At 48.3% G+C, this 27,138-nt stretch overlaps 2 protein-coding genes across 2 annotated transcripts in view; one reads left to right on the top strand and one right to left on the bottom strand.

The window, feature by feature from the left end:
* Positions 1-1,125: 1,125 nt before the first annotated feature.
* TOMM34 (translocase of outer mitochondrial membrane 34) lies at positions 1,126-22,299 on the bottom strand. Its single transcript, XM_004272891.4, has 7 exons — positions 22,034-22,299; positions 17,329-17,428; positions 16,061-16,213; positions 12,972-13,141; positions 7,828-7,975; positions 2,290-2,416; positions 1,126-2,046 (listed from the first exon to the last, which is right to left on the bottom strand). The coding sequence occupies exons 1-7, from the start codon at positions 22,158-22,160 to the stop codon at positions 1,942-1,944; spliced, it is 930 nt and encodes a 309-aa protein (XP_004272939.1). The 5' UTR covers positions 22,161-22,299; the 3' UTR covers positions 1,126-1,941.
* A 4,299-nt stretch (positions 22,300-26,598) lies between these two features.
* The window catches only part of STK4 (serine/threonine kinase 4), a 90,798-nt gene continuing 90,258 nt past the window's right edge, over positions 26,599-27,138 (top strand). The window contains 3 exon segments of the mRNA XM_004272892.4: positions 26,599-26,889; positions 26,892-26,948; positions 26,951-26,976. Of these exon segments, the coding sequence (XP_004272940.2) occupies positions 26,614-26,889; positions 26,892-26,948; positions 26,951-26,976 (359 nt within the window). The 5' untranslated portion in view covers positions 26,599-26,613.

The following is a 27,138-nucleotide window of genomic DNA, read 5'->3' as shown; positions in this document are numbered from 1 at the left end:
GGTCGTCACACAGCACTGAAGCTGCTGGTGCCCACGTGTGCACGGGGGTTCTGGGTGCCTGGCCCGAGCAGCCTGCAGGGCAGGGTCCTCTGGAAGCAGTGACCGCTTCTTCGCTCTGGGCCGGCTGACCAAGGCGTTGTGTCACAACTCCACTCTTGTAGAAAGGCTTTCGGTTACCTTCCCAGGTTGTGATTTCCAGGTTATGCTGGTCTACCTGCCTCCTGTGTTTTCATGAGGAAATCAAGCTGCTTGCCTTGCGGGCCTCAAGAAGAGAAAGTCAGTCTGTTGTGACTAGATGGCATCTCTAAACCTGCCTAAAATCGGGTGAGCGTGATGCCTGCTTGCGAGGCAGCAAGAATAGGGGGTGCAGCTGCTCGCTTTGAAATGGTCCCCAGGCCGGGCCCCTGGAGTTTCTGTGACTCTAAAATCTGCTTCAGCCTGGAGGTCTGGTTGCTCAGAGACTCGGCCCTTGGAGGGGGCGGAAGCAGCGTGCTAACAGCTGAATGTTGCCCAGAGCCGAATGGGATGGGGGAGCAAAGGGACAATACGAACCCTGTCTGCCCGGCTTTCTGGAGTCAAACTTCTCCATTAAGATGAAAACAATTTAAGCTAAGACGCAGTCCGGGCAGGCAGGGGAGGCGCCCCAGCCTCACCCATACCACACTTGTGAGGCTGAAGGGCGCTCCCTGGCCCGGTCCTCCCAGCAGAGGCCTTCCCCAGTGCTGTTCCGTCTGCTTGGATTGCTCTTCCCTCCCCTCTTCACCTGCTGTGATCCCCACATTAGAACTTAATTCAAACTTGACTTCCTCAGGGACCCCTTTTCCTCCACGGGGTCAAACCTCCCTAGTTGAGGAAGGTGTTGCGACCACTCCTGCAGAACACTTAAGCCGGCCGCGGTTTCACTCTTGTGTGAGTAACTTCCTGCGTCCCATGGGACAGTCAGCCCTCCGAGAGCAGGGACCGTGTCTATTTACTCACCGCTGTTTCCCCAGCACTATACGTAGGGCCTGGCCCATGCAGACATTCCAGTAAATCTGATCAAAGAATGGATGAGTGCTCCATAAGCAGTCTTTTTTTTAAATTATTGCAAAGTTCCAAAATGAACCAAAACTGAAAAAGCATAAATGAAAGTACAACAGACGTTTATGTAGAAAACATTAATGCAGTAGCTTCAACACAGGGTTCAACAGAATCAGTCAGTTCAGTTCAGATTAACGTCAGCATATTACAAGGAACTAAGAAGCCTCGAGGGGTCCCTGCCCGGGACGGAAGGACACTGACTTCCAGGAGGCCTTTCTCCCTGTCTCGCCTTCCGAAGTGGCAGCCACACCTTCTGGCTCTTGAAACAGCTCAGGCGCCTCCACGCAGGGGGCGGCAGCACAGAGCCACAGACAAAGCCGGCCAAGGGCCAGGTCCTGCATCCCCACCAAAGGAGGGCTCGGCCAAAAGGCACTGGGGCTTAGAACACAGAGCGCTGTGCCAAGGACCGGGCAGGGACAGCAGCGCTGGAGACCAGCTCAACAGGCTGCTTTGGGTGTAGGCGGGTCAGGGCTTCCCGGTGCCCCCCACGCCCCAGCCCAGGTTGCTCAGGTGGACCACGGTGAGGGTGCCTGGTGACGCTGGAAGGGCAACTCGCTCTGGAGCGTGCTGGGCAGAGACAGAGCCGAGGGCTTTGCCTATGAGGACCTGTCTGTGTGACCCGCTCGCTGTCTGCAGCACAGGGAGTTCGGAACAGGGAGAGACCTTTCCAACAAAACGTCTTGTTTTTGACTACACTGAGCTTAATGTGAACAGGCAAGTCCTCTTGAGGGGTGGGAGGCCACCACATCTCTGAGGGGCAGAGGAGGGTGCTTCGGAGCTTGCCCTGGGGCATGCCGGGTCCCGGGAGCAGGCACGGAGGAAGGTGGTCAGGCAGAGGTGTCCTGCTGCCCCTCTGGGTTTTCAGTTTAAGCTCCGGTTAACCTCCTGCCGCAGCTTCTGTGCGGGACCGTTCCTGGGCTCAATCTGCAGGAGGTTGTTGATGTCCGCAAAGCTGGCTTTATAGTCCTGAGAGGAGAGAGAGGGTGTGGGGATGGAGCCCTGGCCCAGGGAGACCAGGCGGGGGTGGGGACCGCTGCTGAGCCCGCAGAGGGTTTCTGCACCCCAGGCTGGAGGCCTGCCTGGAGCACCCGGGCCCCTGGACCAGAAGGCACGTGGCAGGTACGCCTCACCTTAGCCGTGCTCTGGAGGTGCCAGCACAGGCACAACTGGCTGGAGCCCTGTTGGTGCCTCCGGCCAGAACCTCTTTACCTTGAGTGCCTTGTAGGCTTGAGCCCGTCTGTAAAACGCCTTCACGTTCTTTCCGTCCAGCCTGAGGGCTTCCGTGCAGTCCTTCACGGCCTCCTTGTACTGCTTCAGCACCAGATGGCAGAGCGCCCTGAGGGGAAAGAGCGGGCCACGCAGCGGTCTGAGGAGCGCCCTGCGGCTCCCCGAACGCACCGTGCTGGGTGCTTCCTACCTCCCTCAGTCCTCACAGCCACCCAGCCCCCTTCTGCAGAGGTGACGCGGCTCAGAGGGTTGAAGGGACGTGCCAAGCTTCCACCACTACAGAGGGGCAGACCTGGGACTCAACCCGGGCTCGAATGACCCGAGATCCTGACCCTGTTCGGTGCTATTGTTCTCTCCGCCTTACACTCCCACACTGTACTCTTTCAAGCTATAAAAGGCTTCCCGAAACGCTCCCCTTGATAAAAAATTATCTACCTCAAGAAAAAAAACAAATACACAGGCTCTAAGTAAATAGCAGGCATGCTGACATGTTAGGGGCGAAATGTAAAGATGTCTACAACTTACGCATCAAAGATGATAAAGTGGATCAATAGATGGCTATAGTGACAAAGCAAATATAACAATATTCTTTTTAACTGAAGCGTACTTGATTTTATAACAATGTTTATGAATTTAATTGGGAAGTATATGGGTGTTCAATACATAATTCATTCAACTTACATTTTGAAAATTTTCACATTCTGCATCAACTGGGCGGGGGGAAAGTATATATTTGTATCTCCCTCATTCAATTTTAGTCCTTTCCCCCAAAGATAATCACTAAAAACAAAACAGATATCCATTCCACCTCACTTTTTAATGGATACGTAGTATTCACTTGTATGTACCATAATTTATTTTATTAATTCCTTATCAGTAGACATTTTTCACTGTTTCCAGTTTATAAATAAACGATGCTACCATGAACATCCTTGCGCATAAATCTTAGACGCCTATGAGGAGGGACTGCTGCATCAAAAGGTACATACATTTACATTTTTGATTATTACCAAAATGCTCTCCAAAAACCAGCTGACCCTTGAGGAACACGGGTTTGAACCGCGCAGGTCCACTTATATGCAGATTTTTTTCAGTAACAAATTCTACAGTATTACACCATCTGCATTTGGTGGACTCCATGGATGCAGCAGAACCGCAGATACGAGAGGACGACTGTGAAGTATGCTGAGATTTTTTGACTGCAAGGAGGGTCAGTGCCCCCAACAGCCGCCTTGTTCAAGGGTCAAGTGTACTTAAGAACAGTTACTAACAGAGACTATTTTCCTGCAACTGTACCAACCCTGGGTCTCAACCTTTAACTTCTGCCAATATGAAAGAAAATAGCATCTGTTTTAATGTAGTTGCTTTAAATATAGGTAAAGCTGAGTGTCTTTATATAAGATTTTTAAATCTTATGAAATAAAATTTATCCAACTTCTTTAATGACTTCTGTGGGTCCCCCTCCACCACCACCAAATACCTTCCCCACTGCAAGACAGTTAACCCACACACTGTTCTAGAACTTAATGGTTTTACTTTTTACATTTGAAACTGTGATCCACTTAGAATTTATTTTAAAAAAAGGAGTGAGGGTAGGGATTCGGGTTCCTTTTGAACTCTCTCCAGCCAACCCAACACCATTTATTGGATAATTCCTCTTTTTTTCCCACACTTTATCATATCTAAATTCTCTTATGCTGTTATTCTTTTCCTGACAAATTATGGAATTATTACCAAAAATGTAAAAAAAATTCTAGTATTTTCACTGAGATTGCATGGAACTTATAAATCAACTTAGAAAAAGCTTCTCCTTGTAACCATTTAAAAGCAGGCACAAATTCTGTGGCATTCTTCCCATTGAAGAGGTCCTATGTTCTTTCCTCTTGAATGTAGGCAGGTTCTGTGACGGTTCTGACCAATGAGTACAGAGGAACGTATGAGTCCCAGTGGTCGGCTACAGGGGTCTTGTAGCGTCAGCCTGTTCTCTGGGAACACCTGCTCTTGGAGCCTTTAGCTGCTATGCGAGAAGCCAACTACCCTGAGGCCACCATGCTGTGAGGACACTCAAGCCAGCATATGCGACAAGGCTGCCAGGAGAGGAGAAAAAAGGCTCCAGCTTGCTCTATCAGTTCCATTCCCCAGCCATTTCAGTCATCCCAGCCCTGGTGCCAGATATGCAAGAGAAGTGTTTAGATGCCTCCAGTCCCAGCTACCATCTTGTTGACCCTGAATGACAGACCCGGAGTAAGAACTGCCCTTTCCGAATTCCTGGCTCACGAATCATGAGCAAAATAAAACAGCTGTTGTCAGCCACTAAGTTTTAGAATAGTAGTCCCTGATCTAAATTTGAACATAGAAGAATTCTAAGGAAACTAAAGTGTTCTCTCAATGGACTCTGGTAATTTAAAGAATTAGCCAAATTTCTGGGAAGCAGAGGAACCACAGTATAAGCATTAGGTACTATTTGGTGACTTCCGAATATAAATGTTGCAATGAAAATAACATATGCACTCCAAAGATTATATTCAAGATGTGAAAAACGCATAACTTTGGCCTATAAAATAAACACCCTTGGCTTTTGGTAAACAGAATGATTTTGTATCCAATCAGAAGGGTTTTCATTATGAAGGAGACAAGACAAGTGAGTGAAAAGGAACTCAGGCTTTGGAGTATAAACACCTGACTTAAATCGCAGCTCCACCATGTATTAGTTGTTTAACTTTATGATCATTTAATTCTAAAATTAAATGATCTGGGACCATGACCTAACCTGAAGGACTAACCTGAAGGACCGCTGTGAGTACTAAATGAGACTCTTCGGAGGTCCATTCAGGGCCTGGCAAATTGTAGGTGCCAAGTACCTGACAGTGATATCCACTCAGGTATCAACTGTACAGACAGAACCGGAGCCTAAGATGATGCACTGGTCCATACAGATGCATATGTACGAAGTGGAGCATTAAAATGGCATCCAGGATGTGGTATATTCCACCACAATGGATAGGAAATTGATCTGTATAAAGTTTTCAGTCTTCTAAATTAAATTTATACAATCAATGTAATTACATTCAGTCTTCTAAATTAAATTTACACAATCAATGTAATTACAATGTAATTACAACCAAAAGCCCAACAAGATACGGTTTGGAATTTATCACAGTGAACCTAAGGTTTAGCTAGAAGATCAAAGCTGGGAAAATAGCCAGGGATACTCTGATTAAGAAGATTAAGGAAAAGACCAGCCCTACAAGATATATTGCAAAGCAATAGTAATTAACAGTGTGGCACAGACATATTTGCATGAAAATCAGTATTTAAATAAAATCAGTATTTAAATAAAACACTGTCCTGAATGTGGTAAAAATCCAGGAAAATGGGTTAATAGAGGTCTCCAGCAACATGAGGTAATAAGCAAGGCCAGAGAGCCCACAGAAAGAGGAGTTAGAAGATGATGCTGGACTTCCCTGGTGGTGCAGTGGTTAAGAATCTGCCTGTCAATGCAGGGGACACAGGTTCGAGCCCTGGTTCAGGAAGATCCCACATGCCGCGGAGCAACTAAGCCCGCGCGCCACAACTACTGAGCCCGCGTGCCACAACTACTGAAGCCCGTGTGCCTAGAGCCCATGCTCCACAACAAGAGAAGCCACCGCAATGAGAAGCCTGCGCACCGCAACGAAGAGTAGCTCCCGCTCGCCGAAACTAGAGAAAGCCCGCGCGCAGCAACAAAGACCCAACACAGCCAAAAATAAATAAATTAAAAAAAAAAAAAAAAAAGATGCTGCTGCACAAACATGAACAAAGGGGCTGCAGCCCTTTTTCCCGAGTTAGCCTGGCTGACTGAGGCACCTGGGTCCAATTGGCCAGTAAAACCACAGATCCAAAATGCCAAAATCCATGCTTTAAAACTAAAAGTTCCCTTTTCAACTCATTTGGCAGCAAAACCTGACCTGAACTTACATGAGGCTGCTTAGGCTTTCTTTACACCATTCCATGTGATCCTGGAATTTCCGTATGTTTCACTGCAGAAACACTTAACGATGAACTTCCGCGAGATGCCCAGACCCTGCTGGAGTGTTATGGGACTCAGCATATGCACTATGATACCTTCCTAAAATCGGAAACACATTTTATCCCAAGAGTTTTGGGTAAGGAACGGTGAGCCTATAGGAGACCCAAGATTTCTGAAATAAAGAGTAATGATGGGAAGGAGAAACAGACTCACAAGATTTATTAACGACTTATAACAAATGTTTGGATCAGATCTGGTCCCTTGCTGAATGTTTCAAGCTTCTGACAGTAAAACTAACAGATCTCACTGGAGCCAGGTTCCAATTCTGTCTCCGCCATTTACCGGCTGGGTGAGCTGAGGAAAAGCCCTTCCTGCTCTGAGCCTTGGTTTTCTCAACATTAAAACAAGATGAGCATCTACTACCAATACCTTTGAGGGCTACTGCTGAGCAGGGACTCCTACACAATAGAGAGACAGTACCCTGGCTCCCAGGCTCTCACTGTTGGTGGAAAGAATCACCGACCACTGGCAGCAGCTCAGGGCGCAGGCCCTTCTATAGCGCCGCAAGTCCAACCCCTCAGGCTAGACTGGACCCTTCTCTCTTGCTCAGGCCAGGCAACAGTTAATCCATACCCTGGGTTCTGCCCTGGTCCTCGCAGACAGACAGTGCCGAAACTTCTAACCAGAGGGTCTTGGAGAAGCCCACGGGGTGAGAGTCGGGGAAGGTGCAGAGGCTTTGATACTTGTGTTGGGGGTGTGTTTGCATAGCAAGCCCATAGCTTTTACTCACATCCTATGTTTTTCTGGTTAATGAAAATTTGGGGGGTGGGGGGGTGAACAAAGCCCAGGCTCCCCATGGGCACCCCTCAGTTTCTGCCCTTTAAGAGAGTGAGTGCCACTGGCAACGCCTATCCCACCGTGACCAGAGTGTGAATGCACGTTTTGAGCTGTAACACACAGGCATACCTCGTTTTACTGTGCTTCACAGATATTTTGCAGATATCAAAACTGAAGATTTGTGGCAACCCTGCATCGAGCAAGTCTACTGGCACCATTTTTCCAGCAGCATTTGTTCACTCATGTTGATAATTCTCACAATATTTCAAACTTTTTCATTATGATTATACTCGTTACAGTGATCTGTGATCAGTGATCTTTGATGTTACTACTACGACTTGCTCGCATGATGACTGGCAATTTTTAGCAATAAAGTATTGTTAAATTAAGGTACGTACGTTGTTTTTTAGACATAATGCTGTTGCACATTTAACGGACTACAGTATAATGTAAACGTAACTTTTAGATGCACAGGCAAACCCCAAAACTCGTGTGACTCGAGTTATTGCGATATTTGCTTTACTGTGGTGGTCTGGAACTGACCCTGCGATATCTCCGAGGTATGCCTGTAACTGACTAAATGCTGGGATGCAGAGCCCATCACAGTCTAAGAGAAGACTACGGGAGAATGTTCAGTGTCCTGAAATCTCCCAGGCCAGCCGTGTGGAAGGTACCTGTTGCTGTACGTGGCGGATTCCAAGTTACTAAACCAGAGGCTCTCATTGTACTTCTCAATCGCTTGCTTATGGTTCCCCTTCTTTACAAGCTCATTGCCTTCCTCCTTCAGAACTCTGGCTCTCTCCACATCCCCAGCAGAAGGCACTAGATACAAATTCAGAAGAGGAAAAAACCATGGAGCAGGTGCCCAGCTGAGCTCCAGGAGATCTCTTGGGCAGCGTCTCTTCTAAGCCGTCTACAACACTCTCTCCCCAGAGCGTTCCTGCACCGTGTAAAGCATCCTGCCTGAGTAATGAGACCCCCGATCAATGGCTTCTGGGATATTAAACAGTTTTTCCGTTGGAAGAGATTGGGATTCCTGATATAAACATACTTTTACACACACAATGATAAATACACAATAAAAAGTAACCCAGGTTCTGGCCTCAGCACTGCCACTCAGTAGCTGGAAGTCCTGTGTGACCTACCTAATGCTTCTGGACCTCAATTTGCTCGCCAATACATTGGGGGCAATATCTACTCCACACAGGGCTACTGTTAGGATGAAATGTGAGAAACAGGAGAAAGTGCAGAGCACCCTATAAACTTAAAGTAGGAGAATAAGTGCGAAAGTATTTAAATAAACAAGCATCTGGTAAAAATGGGTGAAGATCCTGCGCTTCCAGAAAAGGGCAGAGGTATCTGCTACTCCTCAGTTGTTTTGGTCTGAGCCTGTGAGTGTTCTCCCCAACTCGACACCTGTTGACGGTGTGGCGGGGTGGGGAGAGGGAGAAAGGGAGAAAAAGAGAGAACAAGGTGAAATGCCAGCTGCTCCACCTGGCCTTGGGGCCCTCCACTGCACTGCCCCAGTTAATTATTCCAGCCCCAGCTCCCATATAACCTGCTTTTTCAATTTTTAAAAACTATCTTTATAAAATACTCAATACTTATGACAAGGGTAAGGTTTTAGGAATAAAACTAATACCCTTGAACTCATCCCTCACCTTAAGAAACAGAACATTTACTAAGACCTTTGAAATCCTGTGAGCCTCTCCCACAATCAATCCACCCCAGGAGGAAACCATCGTCCCCAGTTCTGTGCACACCAACCCCCCCGTTTTCTTGGTTAGTTTAACTATATATACAATCGTATCTATAAACTGTTTATCGTTTACGTTGTTTTAGAACTTCACATAAAGGAATACATAGTTCTATGTATTCTTTTTCCCCTCAAAATTATATTCCTGAGATGCATCTGTGTGGATGCACACACCTGTAACTCCTTCATTCATTCCCACTGCTGCAATGCAACTGACTTATCCGTTCTACTGTTTATGGAGACTTGGGTTATTTTGCTTTTCGCTCTTACCAAATTTTTTTAATTAAAAAATATATATTTATTTATTTATGGCTGCGTTGGGTCTTCGTTGCTGCACACGGGCTATCTCTAGTTGCGGCGAGCGGGGGCTACTCTTAGTTGCGGTGCGCGGGCTTCTCGTTGCGGTGGCTTCTCTTGTTGCAGAGCATGGGCTCCAGGCACGCAGGCTTCAGTAGCTGTGGAATACGAGCTCAGTAGTTGTGGCTCACCGGCTCTAGAGCGCAGGCTCAGTAGTTGTGAGGCACGGGCTTAGTTGCTCCGCGGCATGTGGGATCTTCCCGGACCAGGGCTCGAACCCGTGTCCCCTGCATTGGCAGGAGGATCCTTAACCACTGCGCCACCAGGGAATTCCCTCTTACCGAATTTCTGCTCTGAACGTCCTTGTACATGTCTCCTTGTGCACACGTGCAGGAGTTTCTCTAGAAGCAGAGCCAGTGGGTTGCAATGCGCACACACCCTCAGCTTCACCTCGGCTCTGCAACGCACCCCACGCTGCCCCACGCTTGTCCCTGCTAGCCACCAGCGATGCCCCACCACTTCATTCTCTCACTCCTTCCACTGCCTCTGCCAAAAACCCCCTTCCCTTCGCGCCTGAAGAGCTCACCCTTTCAGGCCCAGCTCAACCTGTCACCACCAGGAGCCTTTCCCCAGCTCTCCCAAGCACACTGATGGCAGTTCCCAATTTGAATTCCTCAAACATTAGAGACTCTAAAGCACCTGTTCTTCCTCCTGTATTTTATTACTTTTTAAAATTTATTGAGATACAATTTATCTACCATAAAATTCACCATTTTAAAGTGTACAAATCACTGATTTTAGTGTATTCCCAAAGTTATGCAACCATTACCACTACCTAATTCCAGAACGTTTTCATCACCTCCAAAAGAAACCCCATACCCATTAGCAGTCCCTCCCATTCCCCTGCCCCCATCCTCGGTAACCACCAATCTACTTTCCGTCTTTCAGGATTTGCTACTGTGGACATTTCACCTAAACGGAATCATGCGATATGTGCTCTTTTGTGACTTCCTTCACTTCGCGTAGTGTGTTCAAGGTTCATCTGTGTTGCACCATGTATCAGAATTTCCTTCCTTTTTATGGCCAAGTGATGCTGCACTGTATGGATATACCACATTTTGTTTATCCATTCATCATCTGAGGGACATTTGGGTTGTTTCCACTTTTGGGCTGCTATGAATAATGATGTTGTGAACATTTGTGAACAAGCTTTTATGTGAACGTGTGTTCGATTCTCTAGGAGTGGGACTGCCGTCGCGTAGCTCTTAAGTGTATGTTCGTTTTAATGCATCTCGTGTGAAGCCCTTTACACACATAAAGCTTTCAGCCCCGGCTTGGGACTTGAGTGAGCAGATAGGAACCTATCTCACCAACAACACGTGGTGGGGTCCAAGTCAGCTGGAAAGCCCAGCCAGAGTCCCACTGGCAATTCTCTTTCCTCTCTCCCGTGCCCTGAGAGGCTCGATGGCTCCTTCAATTCAAGATGCTGTGTATTTGATGACAATTCAGAGGGCTGGGGTAGGGGAAGTGGTGGCAGGAAAGTTTCTTTTGACACTGATTGTAAGATACCTCCTGATTGTAAAAAGTTAAATTGTTTGGGGGAGGGGAGAGGGATTATTGCATTTTTAGACTTGGGGAGATTAGTCTTACATTTAAAGGTCACCCCCAGAGGCCAACCCAGCATTTTTATAGAGGAGGAAAAGGAGGGATGGCTCCACAGCTTAGACAACAGTGCAGGCCAACCCGTACTGCTGAGGCTGCAGAGAGAAGGGGTGTAGACACAGAAGCAGCAGGCAAGGCTGGGCGGTGGTCCCTCTACTGAGCATCCCTGATGTGGCCTCCGGGGGCAGCCCGTGGAGAGAAAGGTTACTCTGTGCTACATCAGACACTAAGCAATAGGGATCTGTTCCTTAATTCTCCATACCATGGTGTCACAGGAAAGGCTGAGGAGCTCCAAGGGGCAGAGCCCAGAGAACTCTGGACTCCAAGCCCAACCCTGTTCCTTCCATAATGCCACGTATTACTTCACCTCCCTGGGCCTTGGTTTCCCGATCTGTGCAGTCAGGAGAGTGATCCCTTCCCTGCCTGAGTCACTCTGTCATTATCAGGACCAAACAAAATGAGTTAATAGGGAGGTGAGCATTCTTTAAAATGACGGACACGTGGGTGATGACGTATCATGGGCCTGGATTCATTTAAGCTCATTGGTCTATTCATGCCACAGATATTAATAAGCACCTGGTTAGAGTTCAACCTCAACTACCTCTTAAAGTAACTACCACTACATTTTTATTACCTACTGTACGCTTTGTTTATCTAAGTCACTCTAACCTCAGAAGCAGCTCCTTAGGCTTCCCTCCTAGTACTCATGCCTCCTACTCCCTGCCCAATACTCACGCCTTCCTGAAACCTGGGTCTTTACAGTGGTCTCCTTCTCGGGACTCTTTCGACACATTAACGTTTTGGCCTTCCTCCTGTATTTTAAATTGCTCTGTTTATGCGTCTCAGTCTCTCACTGGGCCGAGAGCTTCCCGAGGGCCTCTCTGGGCCACACTGCTCAGCACAGGGCCTGGGACACACCTGGCCGTGACTCCAACAAAAGAATGAAGTAAATGGTAGGTGCACTGAAGGCGTCGAGTTCATTAGCGCCCCACGTTCTCGTTCTAGGGAGGGAATTCTCCCCACGGCCAGATAGGTTTCCTCCTGGGAAGGGGAACGACTCCTGCCCTCCTGTACACCCGATGCAAGGCTCCAGCCCCGCCTCCTCAATACCTCACCTCCCATCCTCAGTACCTCACTTGCTGGGCTGGGAGGACTCCCCTGGAGCATTTAAAGAGTTTCCAGTTGCCCCTGCCTGAAGAAGGGCCTCTTGTTTTTATAGAGCTGAGGTGGACAGTCTCCTGTTTGGGGCTACCTGGCTTTGATCTCCCGTCTCTTACTCATCCTCCTCCAGGGACTCATACAGTGTGTGTGTTCCTCTAGCTATGGAGGTGGAGCAGATGGCATAGAGCTGAGCTCATCACAAAATCTCAAGCCCTGGTCACAGTGACTAGTGTAGGGAATGGCCTGTGACCACATAAGGCCAAAATGAATTAAGAAAAGAGGAGCTAGGGTTTTGGGGGAAAGAAACCCTCTCTTAGGTAGCTATCAGAAAAAGAACTCTTTCTCTCCCTCTGGGTCATGAGGCATGGCACATGGATGCGAGTCAGTGAACTGCTACAGCTGTTGTACTACTTTGGAGGGAAGACTGCCTGCAGACAAAGACGATACACATTAGAGAAGAGCGCAGACAGAAGTGCAGAGAAATGGAGCCAGAGTCTGATGATGTAGTGAGCTGCTGGAGCAAGCCATGCCTGAACCTGAACTCCAGGCCTTTCAGTTATATGGGCCAATAAATTCTCTTTATTATTTTTACCACATGAAGTTTTTCTGTTCTTTCAACCAAAAACATCCTACATGATACATCCAAATGCTGCCGGAGGAATGAGAAGGGAACGAACACCAGATACCTGTGCGCCAGGCTGGGAGCTCAACGAGCCTCACATCACCTAATCCCTACACCTGTGGGGTAGGCTTTCTCATCGCCCACTGTAGAGCTGAGGAGACAATCTCTAGGAGGTTAAGGCCTTTTTGTTTTGTTTTTTACTTTGTTTATAGGATTTTTAAAAGAACTCATCTTACACGAGGCCAATTTTTACAGGATTACTCTAAAGAAAGTGGCTCTGGGGAGACTGGACTCTCTCCGGGCAGGAAGTCACAGCTTACCTCTGCTCTTCGTAGCTGTGGTTTCTTTGGATTTGCTTTTAGCTGTCTCTTTGCAGTCTCCCGAAGGCATACACTCCCACCTCTTCTGAGCAGAAACAGGCACCAAGGGGATAGAGGGCAGCTTCTGGCGCCACTCGGGCCCAAAGGAGTCCATAAGAGCTCTGGTCATTCTGGAAAGGCAGGCAGGATCACAGAGAGGTTTCCAGCTGGGTCAGGAAGATATTCCTCCTCTCGTAAGCCCAAAGGAGGTATACGAGAGCCAGTTATCATCTGCCCCTGGTTTGAACCATCTCTTCGTACCCTTCTGACTCGCAGCAGGAAAGGAACAGGAGCCTGCCACCATATACGTCTTCTCAGGTCTGCCACCCCGACACCCCCTCCCTGCCTGGCCCTCGCTTGTCACACTATGTTAACTTCAAAGGGATGATCTGGTGCTTGCTAAGGTAATTAAACCTGACCCCCAAGGGACCATGCATGCCCCAAGAACCACATGTTTTATATTTTCTTAATGAATCTATTACAAGGCCATGCAAAAACCTAACATTTGATTAACGCTCAGAGATTTTTTTAAAAATGCAAATCTTACGTCATTCAAATTTTGAAATCTTTCAGTGGTTCCCATTTCACTAGGCTGGCAGGGCCTGAGGCCTGGTGCCCTCCCACCCCTCCGTTTTTATCGTGTGCCACACTGCCTCTCGACCCTCACGCTCAAGCCTCTGCATGTGCTCTCCCCTCCCCCCAGAAGAATCTCCTCCACTTCCCATTCCCCACTCCCACCTTCTAGGCTCAGGGACCATGCTGGTTTTGTTAACTGAACTCCAGCACCTGGCACATTACCTGGCACCCACGAGGGTCCATTAAGTAGGTGCTGAGTGAGTACATGAAGCTGACTGTAACTTCTGCTCCTACAACAGTGTTCCTGTGTTACTAGAATGAAGAGCTCACAGACTGGTATCACTAAATACTCAGGGGCTCTAAGCCCCCAAAGCTGTTGTTCTGATCAGCCCAGCTGCTTCAAAACTCTACCCTCCTCCACCGTTCTCCCTAACCCTCCACCTTGGACTTCCTCACACCCTAAACACAAACCTACCTGCACGGGCACACAACAATTCCTATTTCTCTCCCATCAAAACAGAAGAGCTGACAGGGCCAATCCCTCCACCTCAGCTCAGGAGCCATCTTTCACTGCCTTTCTTGGGCCGCACTCGGCCGGCACCGCCCTCTCCCACACTTGCATTCTTTCTCTCTACCGACCCCAACGCTCAGCAGCTAGCTCCCTCCTCCCGGACGGACCCCTGACACGGCAACTACGCTGCTCTGCCCCTTCCCAGCCAGGCTCCTTAGGCCCACTGCCATTTGGCTTCGGATCCCATTGAACTGCTTCCATCAGAATCACCAGTGACTTCATTCCTAAACCCTGAGTCTACGTAAGCTCATCGAAACACCTGATCTGAATGACGTCTTCATCCCCCTGAAACGCTCCTGCCTCCGTGATGCTAAATGCTCCAGTGTCCTCCTCCCGCTCCCGCTGCTGTTCCTCTGTACGTCCCTCAAATGCTGGATTCCTCAAACTCCATCCTCTTCCCCCCACACACTTGCTGTGGTGCTCTGTTTTTTCCCCACAACCTCAAGCCGCCCCTATGCTGATGACCTGCAGATCTCTATGTTCGGCCCGTATTTTTCCCCCTTTGCTCTGAATGCATGTAAATGCCCAGCCGGCTTCTTGCTTCTCTGGTCTCCGCCCCACAGTCACCTCCCACTCAGGGTGTCAACCACCTGGACGCCTCCTCTTCTTCCCTTTCCCCCACCCTCCAACAGCCAACACTTGTTGAAATACCACCTGAGTGTCCCCTGAATTGGTCCCACTGTTCTCTATCCACCATCTCTCCTGGATTACTGCCCGCCCCATTCCTATTCTGTTCTCCTTCATGGTCGACACAGCGGGCAGCCACTCAGCTTTTCTCTCAAATCTGCTCATGCTGCCCCCCTGCTAAAGACCCTTTCACGATGCCTCACTGTGTCTGGATTAAATCCAAGCCCCTGGACACAAGGCCCTGTGTGATCTGGCCTCACCATCCTTCCTGAACCGAGCCGCTCGCGTGCAGCGCCATGAGCAGTGGACTTCTCGCAATCCCTCTAAGGCCTCCTACTCACCCACCTCGCACACGCGGCCCGTGCTCCTTGCTGGCCCCTGGCCCAGAGCACTACTCATCTCTGTCTCAGCTCACCTTCTCTGGAAAGCCCTCTCTGGACTCCCCCTGGCTGTTAGGTGCCTTCTACCACAGCACTCATCACACTGCAGGTTTGCCTATGATTGACTGCCGTCCTCCTGGAGACCAGGAGCTCTACTAGGGCAGGAAGAGGTATGTCTCAGTCATCAGCCCAGGCCCTAGCGCAAAGTCTGGTATATAAGTGGCAGATTTTGTTGAATGATAGAGACTAAAAGGAAGCAGAGAGAAAACAAGTCAAGCCAGAAAGGACGCACTAAACAGATACCATGGAGTCCTGTTCAGGGTTTCTGTTAGTGTGGTGTCTGGCTTTCTAACAGACCATGCAAAGAGGGGAAACATGACCAGTTACCCAAATGAGGGCATCTGCTCAGAAGACCAGAAAGACGTTTCACCTGACGGGCCTTGTGAAGGGGTCACAGTACAATATACTGAACCATATCCACAAACAACAGCCCTACAGCCTGGGGTGACAGCTGCTTGTCTGTGTCTTACTTTCCCCACTCTAGTTAGCTCTTTGGAGCAAGTGGGGTCTACCTCTTTTTTATATTGGTATTCCCCACTGAACCCGGCTTAAACAGAGCTCAATTAAGTACGACTGTGTGAACGCATTTGAGCTTCTAGGCAAAAAAAACCACACAAAAAACCCCAAGACCCCCACAACTCAGTAATTCTGACCCCTTAAAAACCTGCTAAAATACAACAGCAGACTGTCCTTCCACACTTTCTGCACATGCTCATTAGGAGTTTCTAAGGCTAGCCCAAAGGGATCCTCCCAGAAGACGACCAAAGCAATGGTTCCAAGCTAATCAGGGAGGACAGGACATCTCAGAGAGACTGACCACAGTGGCTCAGGCTCACCTGCTGCTGCCTTCCAAGGCTGACGTCACACTGTCATCAATCTGCAGCACGGTCAGGTAGTCCATGTAGGCCAGGGTGTACTTCTCCAGAGCCTCGTAGGCCGACGCTCGCCGCAGCAGGGGCTTCATGCCAAAGGGAACCAAGGCCAGCGCTCTAGGACAGGAGGCAGAAATGTCATCGGGCTGCTGAGTCACCAGGGCTCCCCGCCGCAGTTCCTTCCAGATAGGGCATCTGCAGCACTCAGTACACGGGAGGTCATTTCTGACAAGACAATGCTAGACGGTGAAGTCTTAGAAGAGGGACTTTTCAACTTAGACTGAAGTGGAGTAGGGAAAGAGGGCAGAGAACCACTACTGTTGTGAAATGTGTGCGTGTGTGCATCGATTTTCATAGCTGCAATCCCCCGAAATCAAGAATAAGTGTCTTGTAGCTTTCATGCTTCTATGTTTCTCTAAAGCGTGGCCAAGTGGGAACAACAAACAGGCTTTGGAGTCAGATGGAGCAGTGTCTGAATTCCACCTCTGCCACTAACCACGTGACCCCAGGCGAATCACTCTACAGCCTCAATCCTTCACAACCCAGTTCTAGCCTGGGAAGGATGGCTGACTTACCCCACAGAGTGCTTATGAGCGCTCCACGAAGGAAACCTAGCACAGGGCCTGGTAAAACCAACTGAGCGCAGGCTCCACGAGCATGCTCACCCTTCTCCTCCTCTCCCACCTATCACCAGGGCATGAATCTAAGGCAATGTCACAGGATATCAGATCTGAGAACACATTAAGGTACATGTGCTAGTTTAGCAATGACCATGAAGGCAATCTCAGATTGGCTTGAAGAAGAAGGTATGAAAACCTGTTTAATGTCCTCTACACCTGGTCATTGCTTACTTCTTTCGAGGCTATCTATTAAGCTCCATCCCTCTTTCTTTCTCTCCCTCCCTCCCTCTCTCACACACATCCACCCCAGAAAAAAACCTGAGCAAGCCAGTCACTGGTCTGCAACTCCACCTCATTCCCAGGTCCCAGATCTCACAAAGCTTAAAGGCCTACCTCTAACTGCCCACCCTACTCCTTTCAGCAGCAGAGCTGAGGCTCCAAAGACACAAGTCAGGGGCCACAAGGACCAAAGACAGCTTCCTATTCTCAGTGACCTGCTGACACTTAGTGACAGTTCCTAATACCTGTCGCAGAGGTAACTTGGTGGGACCAGAGAAGCCCAGCCTCCCCTCCCGAGCCCCCAGCACCCCAAAGTCAGCCCTGCCCGCTCACGAAGTGCAGTCCTTGATGCAGTCTATGCAGTTCCCATCCTTCAAGTGGCACGCTGCTCGGTTGGAGTAGAGAACACTTTCTTTTTCTGGGTCTGAAGAACCTGCCCAAGTGGAAGCAGAAAGTGCACTATTAACAGGCTGGGAAATGGATGCCTCAGGATATCAGGAGTGCATCCACACCCTGAGCTCTCTGGGCTTTAGTAAACGGCAGCAGAGATGACTGTAACCCCATCAGGCCTGGTGGTCTGATGGGCTGGCAAGTCTGGCAAGGGAGTGAGAACATCCAGCTTCCTGCCATTCACAGGGCATCAAGCATCTGCTCACTCACTCAGCTCAGCACTGAACGTGGTACCAGGCCAAAGATCAGAATGAAATAGCTCAAAGAAATCCACGCTGTAACTACCTGGGGTGTGTGTGTGTGTGTGTGTGTGTGTGTAAATCCATGCTGTAACTACCTGGGGGGTGTGTGTGTGTGTTAATTTTAGTACAAGAAGCGTGTAAATCCAATAAAGAAGAAAGAGACGAAAATGTCATAAATGCTATGATAAATGGATCGAACAAGTGTTATGGGGACACAAAAAACTAATTCTACCTTCGCAGAGAGGACTTTGCCAAGTCCTCTGGGTCTGGCAGGACTACAGAGAACTTAATCAGCAGAAGGGCTCAAGCTATGCCATGGGGAAGAAATCATTACTGCCTTTCCCTAAAGGCAGTCCTTATCCTTAGGAATCTCAGAAAGCTCAAGTCCTTTACTGTGGCCACAAGGATTTTCATTTCTAAAAATAATTTTTCAACCACTTCATACCCACTAGCATGAGCCATAATGAAAACAAAAAGTGGAAACTGTCAAGTGTTGACCCAGTGATTCCGATCCCAGGCATATACCCAGAACAACAGAAAACAAGCTCTCCTTTGAAAATTGTGAAACATATGGAAACCAGTATAAAAGATAGTTGATATTCATCACTAAACTCAGCATACAATCTATTTGTTTCCACCTTTTTGTTTTTGATATGACTAAACCTCCGCTCATCCCCACCCTTTTCCCTTTGCCCGCTTCCCAGTCCCCCAGAGGTTGGCATAATCCTGAACTTGGTATGTCACCTTCTCATGTATGTCTATCTTTATTACATAGGTATTCACAGGCAAGACACAATATCACTTTCTTTCTTTTTTTTTTTTTGGCCATGCCGCACGGCATATGGGATCTTAGTTCCCCGACCAGGGCTCAAACCCTCACCCAGTGCAGTGGAAGCACAGAGTCTTAACCACTGGACCGCCAGCGAAGTCCACTTCCTTTTAAAGCTTTCCCTAAGTGGCATAACCACTGGACCACCAGGGAAGTCCCTGTCCTTTTAAAGCTCTTCCTAAGTGGCATCATATTGCCTCTCCTGCAGCTTGCCTTTTTCACTAAGTATCATGTTACCATACTGATGCATGATCTCTTTCATTCAATACCAAATATAATAAAATTATCTTCTTTTTTCTCTTATTTTTGCCAGGCCCCGAGTGAGATAGCAAAGTACAGAGATAAGTAAAATACATCCTTGCCCTTAAGAAGCAAGCACAAGTATTCAAAACTTGCAATCCATCTCAAGTTACCAGAGCACGGTTGCTCAGAAAACAGCAGTGGTGTGGTGGAAAGGGCATCAGAACCTACAATCCAGCCTGCGATCCTGCACAAGTCATTCAATCCCCCTGATCACATGTGCTCACCTATCGGATGAAGGTATCATTTCACAGACTTGCTGGAAGGGTTTGTTGTATTAGGTTGCTCCCTGCTCTCCTTTCAAGATCAGGGAAACTGATCAGAGAAATCAAGGGACTTGCCCATAAATTACCTAGAAAATCAGTAGCAGGATCAGAACCAAATTCTGGTCCCCTGCTGAATCCAGACATCAGGCCACCTCTTCTTGGGGCCCAGAATAAATCCATACAAAAAGACAAGTTTTTCCAGGCCAGCTGGGGTAGGATGAAAGAAGAAGGCAGAAATATCAATACCTCACATTCCTCAACAACTTTATTAAGTTGAGATGAAGAGCTGGGCCTACAGAGAAGTGTTCTAGAAAAAAAGACAGGGCAGTGGAGCAAAAGAGTGGCTTGAAACTGCAAAAATTCAAACAAAAAAGACTGAAACTTAGAGAGGATTTGGAAAAAAGTCTAGCAAAATGATTAAAAACTTGGACTTGGGAATCGGAGAGACCCACATTCAAATTCTGCCTCTGACATGTCTTCACTGTGTCAGCCCAGAAGAGGCAATTTAACTCTTCTGGATCCCTCATCTATAAAGCGTCTTACCCATAACTTAGTATGAAGATAAAAAGGGGTAATGTCAGGCTTCCCTGGTGGCGCAGTGGTTGAGAGTCCGCCTGCCGATGCAGGGAACGCGGGTTCGTGCCCCGGAGCGCCTGGGCCCATGAGCCACGGCCGCTGAGCCTGCACGTCCGGAGCCTGTGGTCCGCAACGGGAGAGGCCACAACGGTGAGAGGTCCGCGTACCGCAAAAAAAAAAAAAAAGGGGGTATTGTCTATAATGTCTAGCAGGTACTCAACAAATGCTAGCCAAGGAAATGAGAAAGAGGAGGAAGGCAAAGGGAAAGAGGTACCAAGGAGGGGCTGAAAGGGGTTCCAATGAGGCTCTGGGATAAGACATTCTGGAGAGGCTTTGGGCAAAAGGCTGTTGTTGGCTGAAATGAGCCGGAGGCTGGGAGAACTGGTAACAAAAGGTTACTCCTCTGTTGAAAATTCTCCAGTAGCTTCCCATCAGAGAATAAAACCCAAACTCCTTACCATGAACTGCTATGTAAAATGCCTACACAATAAGGTTCTTTCTCTGTAACTGACCAAGTCTTACTACTTCCCCCACTGGCTCCCTGTGCTTTGGCTCCTGGAACACACCTGCTGATTCTGTCTGGGGCCTTTGAAATTACGGTTCCTTCAACCTGGAATGCTCGGCACCCAAGACTTTGTGCAGTTGGCTTCTTCTCACCATTCAGATATCACCCCAAATGTCACTTCTGCAAAGAAGTTGTCTTTGACCTCCCATTCTTCATAAAGGAGCTCCCCAGTCAAACCTATCACAGCATCACATCTGTCTTCTTCAATAGCCCTGATCATTATTGCACAGTTGTTGTTTGCTATTTACCAGCTTAAGATCACACCTGTGGCTCCCTCACCAACAAGGATGTATGACCCTTGAGAGGAAGGACCTTCTCCATCTTATTATACACTCATTACATGCAGGTGCTGAACAAATGTTAATTTAAGTAAAGACTGACCCGTTGAGGAGAATGAGAGTTGCCTCAGGGATCAGAATGAGGCCTAAATATCAGAATGGGGTCCAATAGGACAATTAAAAAGCAGGCAGCTCACACACCTACCAGGATGGCCACTATCGAAAGAACAGAAAGTAAAATGTGTTGGTAAGGATGCTGAGAACTTGGAATCATTGTGCCCTGATGGTGGGAATGTAAAATGGTACAGCTATTATGGAAAACAGTATGGAGGTTCCCTGCCCCCTCAGATTAAAAATACAATTACTATCTGATCCAGCAATCCCACTTCTGGGTATGTATGCAAAAGAATTCAAAGCAGGGCCTTGGAGATATCTGCACATTCATGTCCATCATAGCCAAGAGGTGGAAGCAATTCAAACGTCCATTAACAGATGAATGCATAAAGACAATGTGGTATATCCACACAATGGAATATTATGCAGCCTTAAAAAAGAACGAAAGCCTGTCACATGCTACAACATAGATTATAATGTCATAGAGATTATTCAGTCACAAAAGACAAATACTGTATTATTCCACTCGTTTGAAGTACCTAAAGTAGTCAAAATCATTGACATGGAAAGCAGAAAGGTGGATACCAAGGGCTGGGGGGAGAGGGGGAATTAGTGTTTAGTGGGTACAGAGTTTCAGTGTTGCAAGATGAAAAAGTTCCAGAGATTTGTTGCACAACGACGTGAATATACTTAACTCTACTGAACTCTACACTTACAAATGGTTAAGATGGTAAATTTAATGTTTTTTTAACCACTGCAAAAAATGTTAAAACATCTATTAATATGGAAATATGTTCCTGTTATGTCATTAAATAAAAAAGAACCAGGAGGTCTTCCCTGGTGGGGCAGTGGTTAAGAATCCGCCTGGCAATGCAGGGAACACGGGTTCGAGCCCTGGGCCGGGAAGATCCCACATGCCGCAGAGCTAGTAAGCTTGTGTGCCACAACTACTGAGCCTGCAAGCCACAACTACTGAGCCTGCAAGCCACAACTACTGAAGCCCGCGCTCCGCGACAACAGAAGCCACCGCAATGAGAAGCCCGGGCACCACAACCAAGAGTAGCCCCTGCTCGCTGCAACTAGAGAAAAGCCGGCACGCGGCAACACAGCCAAAACTAAATAAATAAATTTAAAAAAAATCCACACACACACAGACACAAAGAACCAGTAATAAAACCATGTTACAATAATAATAATAATAAAAGTGGAAAGAAAGGCTAAGGAAGTTTCTCGTAGGATGCCCAAGCTGGGGGAAGGGGGAGGAATGGGCGGGTGGTGGGAGGGCCTGGTTGGCCAGTCGGCCTCGGGGTAAGGAAGCCCTAGGCCGACAGGGCCAGAGCGACGTCTGGGTAGCTGGGGCCGGGGGAGACAAGAGGGAGAAGGAAGCCTGGCGGCGAAATGGGGGTCCGGGGTCGCACCTTGCGCCTGCAGCATCCGTAGTGCGCGGCTGTAGAGTGTGGCGGCCTCGGCGAACTGGCCATTGCGGAAGCTCAGGTTGCCGGCGGCGCGGAGCTCCTCCACAGAGTCTGGAAGTTTGGGGGCCATCCTGGCGCCGGACCGGTAAACTGGGGGGTGGCCCCGGTTCCCGGCGCCGAGGCGTGCCCAACCGCGTCTGGGCGGAAGCACCGGCTGCGACTATTTGGGTGCAACGGCTACCCTGGCGGGGAGAGGGCGGGACGGAGCGGGGCACGGGCGGGGCCTGCGCGAACCCGAGGCTCCTAGTGCCCCTCCCTCTGCGCATGCTCAGTTCTGACCTAGCGCGGAGCTGCATTGGGGTACCCGGAGATGCGCTGGACGTTTTGGCTTGCTAGAACCCTAAGGATGAAACCGTGAACAGGTCCCTACTTGCCTGGTGTTTACATTCTAGGGGGGCCTGACTTGTAGTTACCTCATGAGCAAATGAAGGCGATAATCTCATAATGTGTTTAGTGCTATAAGGAAAGCAAAACAGTAATACCATAGAAGGTGACCACGTGGAGACTTTTTAAGTAAGAGGGGTGGGGAAGGCGTCTCCGAGAGACAATTGAGCCGAGACCTGAGACTATTTAGGAAATGCTGTTTCAGACAAAGGGTTAGCAAGTGCAAAGGCACTTAGGCTGGAAACTGGCACCTAGTTATCTATAGATACTGATTTTATAAATGAATGCAATGATAGATGTAAATCTTTCGCTGAGGGAAACTAGCTTATCTTCAGACTCATTTGACTTCACTCTATGCCCCACTTACAGCTCCAATTTTTTTTAAGCTGCTTGTTGCTACCTGTGCATATTAAGCTGTTTCTTTTGCTTCTTAACCTTTGCTTATGCTCTCCTCTTCCTGGAATTCTTTTCCAAACACTTTTTTCTCTTCCGTAATCCTGACTCAACCACTAATCAACTCAGACATCGTCTCCTCCATAATCTCCCTCCTCTGCTCGTATTGCTCCCGGATTTTATTCCTAATTCAGCTCTGATTCTGTGATTGTCAGTGTCGATGAAAATTAATCAATAGTCAATCTGTGAAAGAAGTGGAAAATTTTATTTGAGCCAAGTTTGAGGATTGTAACCTGGGAACAGCACCTCAGCTCTGAGAACTGTCCCCCCATTAGAAGTCAAGGCACAGTTATATAAGTTTTTTGAGACAGAGGGCAAGTGTCATTGTGACCCCCTACAAGATCAAGAAGGAATGTTATCTTTTAAGAAGTTGTCTTTATGCTAGGAGAATATTGCTGTTTATGGTTGAGCAGGTATTTCTGCTGATGGGGAGGTTTGGTTGATGCATAATGCAGATACACAATGCTCAGTAGGGGGGAGAGAGGAGGCCAAAGGGCAGAGAAGAATTTTTATGTTCAAATTTTTGTCTTGCCATAAAATATGAATTTTATTTCACATCAGTTTACAGTTTTTCTCAGACTGTGAGGTCTTTAAAGGCAGGAAGTAGGTCTTCTTTATTTTTCTCTCCCCAGACCTAATAGGATCTGGCACCCAACATGCGCTTATAAAGGTTTGTTGACAAAAACCTGGTCTCTGCCATCAGGTATTTAGTTATACAATTGACCCTTGAACAAGGAAGGAGTTAGGGACAACCAACTCCTGCACAATTGAAAATCCGTGTGTAACTTCACTTGGCCCTCCTTGTCCAAGGTTCTGCAGCCTTGGATTCAACCAACCTTGTGTTGTGTAATACTGGAGTATGTATATATATATATATATATAATATTTGGCTGCATTGGGTCTCCATTGCTGCACGCAGGCTTTCTCTAGTTGTGGCGAGTGGGGGCTACTCTTCGTTGTGGTGCGCGGGCTTCTCATTGTGGTGGCTTCTCTTGTTGTGGAGCATGGGCTCTAGGCGTGTGGGCTTCAGTAGTTGTGGCTCGCGGGCTCTAGAGCACAGGCTCAGTAGTTGTGGTGCATGGGCTTAGTTGCTCTGTGGCATTTGGGATCTTCCCAGACCAGGGCTCGAACCCATGTCCCCTGCGTTGGGAGGTGGATTCTTAACAACTGTGCCACCAGGGAAGCCCTGTGGTACATATATATTTTTAAAAAATCCGCATGGACCCATGCAGCTCAAACCCATGTTATTCAAGGGTCAACTGTAATCATTTGTGTAAACTCATAACCCAACCAGACCTTAAACATTCTGAGGGTAGGGTGGCTGTTGCATCCAAATCCCCTTGCAGTCTGAATTTTGCCTGAGATTCTCCTGGCCCAGAAAATGGATCAAGGTTTCTGTAAACCAATCACAATAATCTCATTCTTTTGCCAGTGATTGGGCAAGGGGTGAGCATGTGACCCTGATCTAGCCGAGGAGATAGGAGGATGTGTGCTGGGTGCTTATGGGAAATTTTTCCTTCCCTGATAATATAGAGACACAGGACGTCAAAACAGCCTTTTTTGCTCTTTTTCTGTTGGGTTAAGGACATGGTACCTGGAGGTGTGGCAGCCATTTTGCAATTGTGAGTCAATAAGCCCAAGTATGAAAAGCCAACATGCTGAATCAGGCCAGAGAGGAAAGATGAAATCGATGTGCTTGTGCCCCTGAATCAACCCTACAACTGCTGACTTCTGGACTTCCTAGTTATAAACAAGATATGCTGTAAGGTCAGGCCACTCAAGATGGCTGTTCTCTTGCTCTCTGTGCATCCCCTGGCAGACCAGGGCCTGCTGCACCTATACCCTACTCACATGACTGACCTTCCTCCGTACTTGTCCTAGGCCCCAGCTAATCATGGCTTATCAAAGGGGTGGTGAGGGGCATGCCCCTCTGCTGGTTTCCCCAGTAACTAATGAGCCCACCTGACATCAATTCCCCTATAACTGGTAATTCCCCCCCCCACCCCCCAGCAAAGACTGCCACTATGTCCTGCCTGCCGTGAACTGCACACGGGTGGGGTGTCACTCCAGGACCTTGCTTCAGGCATGTAAGCTCCCCCATCCATCAAACTATTGATGTCTCTGTTGCTGATTCCAGGTTCTTTCTTCGGTCTTGAAGCTGGGCAAGCACAGGCCTTGTAGGCCTGTGGGGTGCAGCCCAACAAATGCCACTGTGCCTTAAACCACCATTTAGATTGTTCTTTTTCAGTTGCTTGAGGCTGAATATATTCTAAGTGGTATACCAGACAAGTACACCTGAGGCAAGTTGTATTTTCCCTAAATGGCTGAAACAGTATTTCCAGTTCTCCATGCTCCTCCAAAACCTTGCCACTCCCCTATCAAGAGATGGAATCATATGTCCACTCTCCTTGAAACTGGGTGGGTCTTTGGGGGCCCCTTCAACAGGGGAAATGACATTATGTACCTTCCAAAGCTATGCCATTGAAAGGCATTACAGCTTCCTCCTGGCTCTTTCCAGAAATATACTTTAGAAGCCAGCCTTTATTCTGTGAGGAGGCTCAAGAAAAATGGAGTTGGACCCCCCATCCCTGATCACCAAGTGGGCTTCCAGCCAACACTAACACCAATTTGTCAGCCATGTGAGTGAGCCATTTTGGACAGGGATTCATCCAAATTCTGACTGCCGCTGACTGACACAATGGAGCAGAGGAATTATGGGTATAATTCTTACTTCATAGGGTTTTTTGAGGCTTAAGTGGTAGCTTAGAATTGTGCCTGGCACATAGTAGATTCTCAGTAAATGTTTTCCTCCTGTCAGGAGAAAGGCTCCATTACTCCGCTTTTAACATATGGGGTCCCATACCTGGGTGACCCTGAAAGGTGGTTGATCAGGTGTTAGGTTTTGTAGATGGCATATCTTTGAGAAAAGCAGGACAATTAAAACCAGTGAGAGGCTGCTCTGGGTAACTTTCTCTGTGAGTAAATTAGGTGGAATCTTCCACTTTCTTAAACACTTGCTGATGGTGGTGGCAACTGAGGATTTATGAACTTCCACAGCTGTAACTGGATCTCTGAGTGGAGAGGAAGCTCTGTCTCTCATGCCCAACCAGAGGGTCCAAGTGGTTGTCCAGTTTGGTGGTGCAGGCTCTGGAATCAGATCCATCTGGATTTAAATCCCCAAACCTATACTTTTAGCTATGGGAGCTTCACCTCTCTGGCCTTACGAGAATAATATTACCTAACTTACAGTGTTTAAGAATATTAAATGAGTTAATAGTAGTAGAGTACCACAAACGTGATAAGCAGTGTCAAATAATAGATAAGATTGGAGATAACGTTACAGGCTTGATATAAGGATTAAATGAGATAATATATGAAAGCAAGTACATGGTAAGAGCTTAATAAACATTAGCTATTTTTATGTCCTCAAACTGACTGAAAAGTAAGGCTCTTAAAAGGATAAGGCAATTTGCAGGCTGATGCTATGTGACATCCAATGAGAGGTCATGCACGTTCCAGCCTCCACCTGGAACAAGAATTCAACCAGAAAGGAACGGTAGGAAACCACAAATACCTCCCGCGTAGAATTTGGCTTGTTAAGAATCCACAGTTCTTATCAAGGCGGTGCTTCGCAAGAAGCCTCAGTATCTCCGTCTGAGAAATGAGCGGTCGGGCCCGAGGCACAGATGGGTTCTTGGTTTCGAGACCGAGTGTCTTGGGCGAACAACGTCGCAAGAGACAAGGACGCCGTCCCGAGCTTGATTGAGGAGGCCTTCCCCGGGAGGAGGCTCCAGCGCTCCGCAGTTCCGGGTCAGCGCCTCGGCGCTCCACATGACTCGGGTCCACACCACGTGGTCCAGGCCCGGACCTCGCGGCCCCGCCCCGCTCCCTCCCCGCGCGCCGCTTCCGGTAGGGGCGGAAAGCGGAAGTGTGGGAGGGTCTGCGGGGCGGGATCCAGGAGGTCCCGGGGGAGGATGGATCAGTGAGCGGGTCTGGGCGGCTGCCGGCAGCGCCATGGAGACGGTGCAGCTCAGGAACCCGCCGCGCCGGTGAGGGGCTGCTGGCCAAGAGGAAGGGGGTGGGGGGAGAGGGAAAGGCGGGAACTGGCAGAGGGGAGACACTGGCGTGCGAGACCCCGGAGGGGACGGACCTGCGGGGTGATCCGGCTGATGGGGCACCTGCTGAATCAGGGACCTCTGGCTGGTGGGGGT

Source organism: Orcinus orca, chromosome 16 (assembly GCF_937001465.1).
Source record: "Orcinus orca chromosome 16, mOrcOrc1.1, whole genome shotgun sequence".
Classification (NCBI taxonomy): Eukaryota; Metazoa; Chordata; class Mammalia; order Artiodactyla; family Delphinidae; genus Orcinus; species Orcinus orca.
This window is presented reverse-complemented; position numbering and strand designations above follow the sequence as displayed.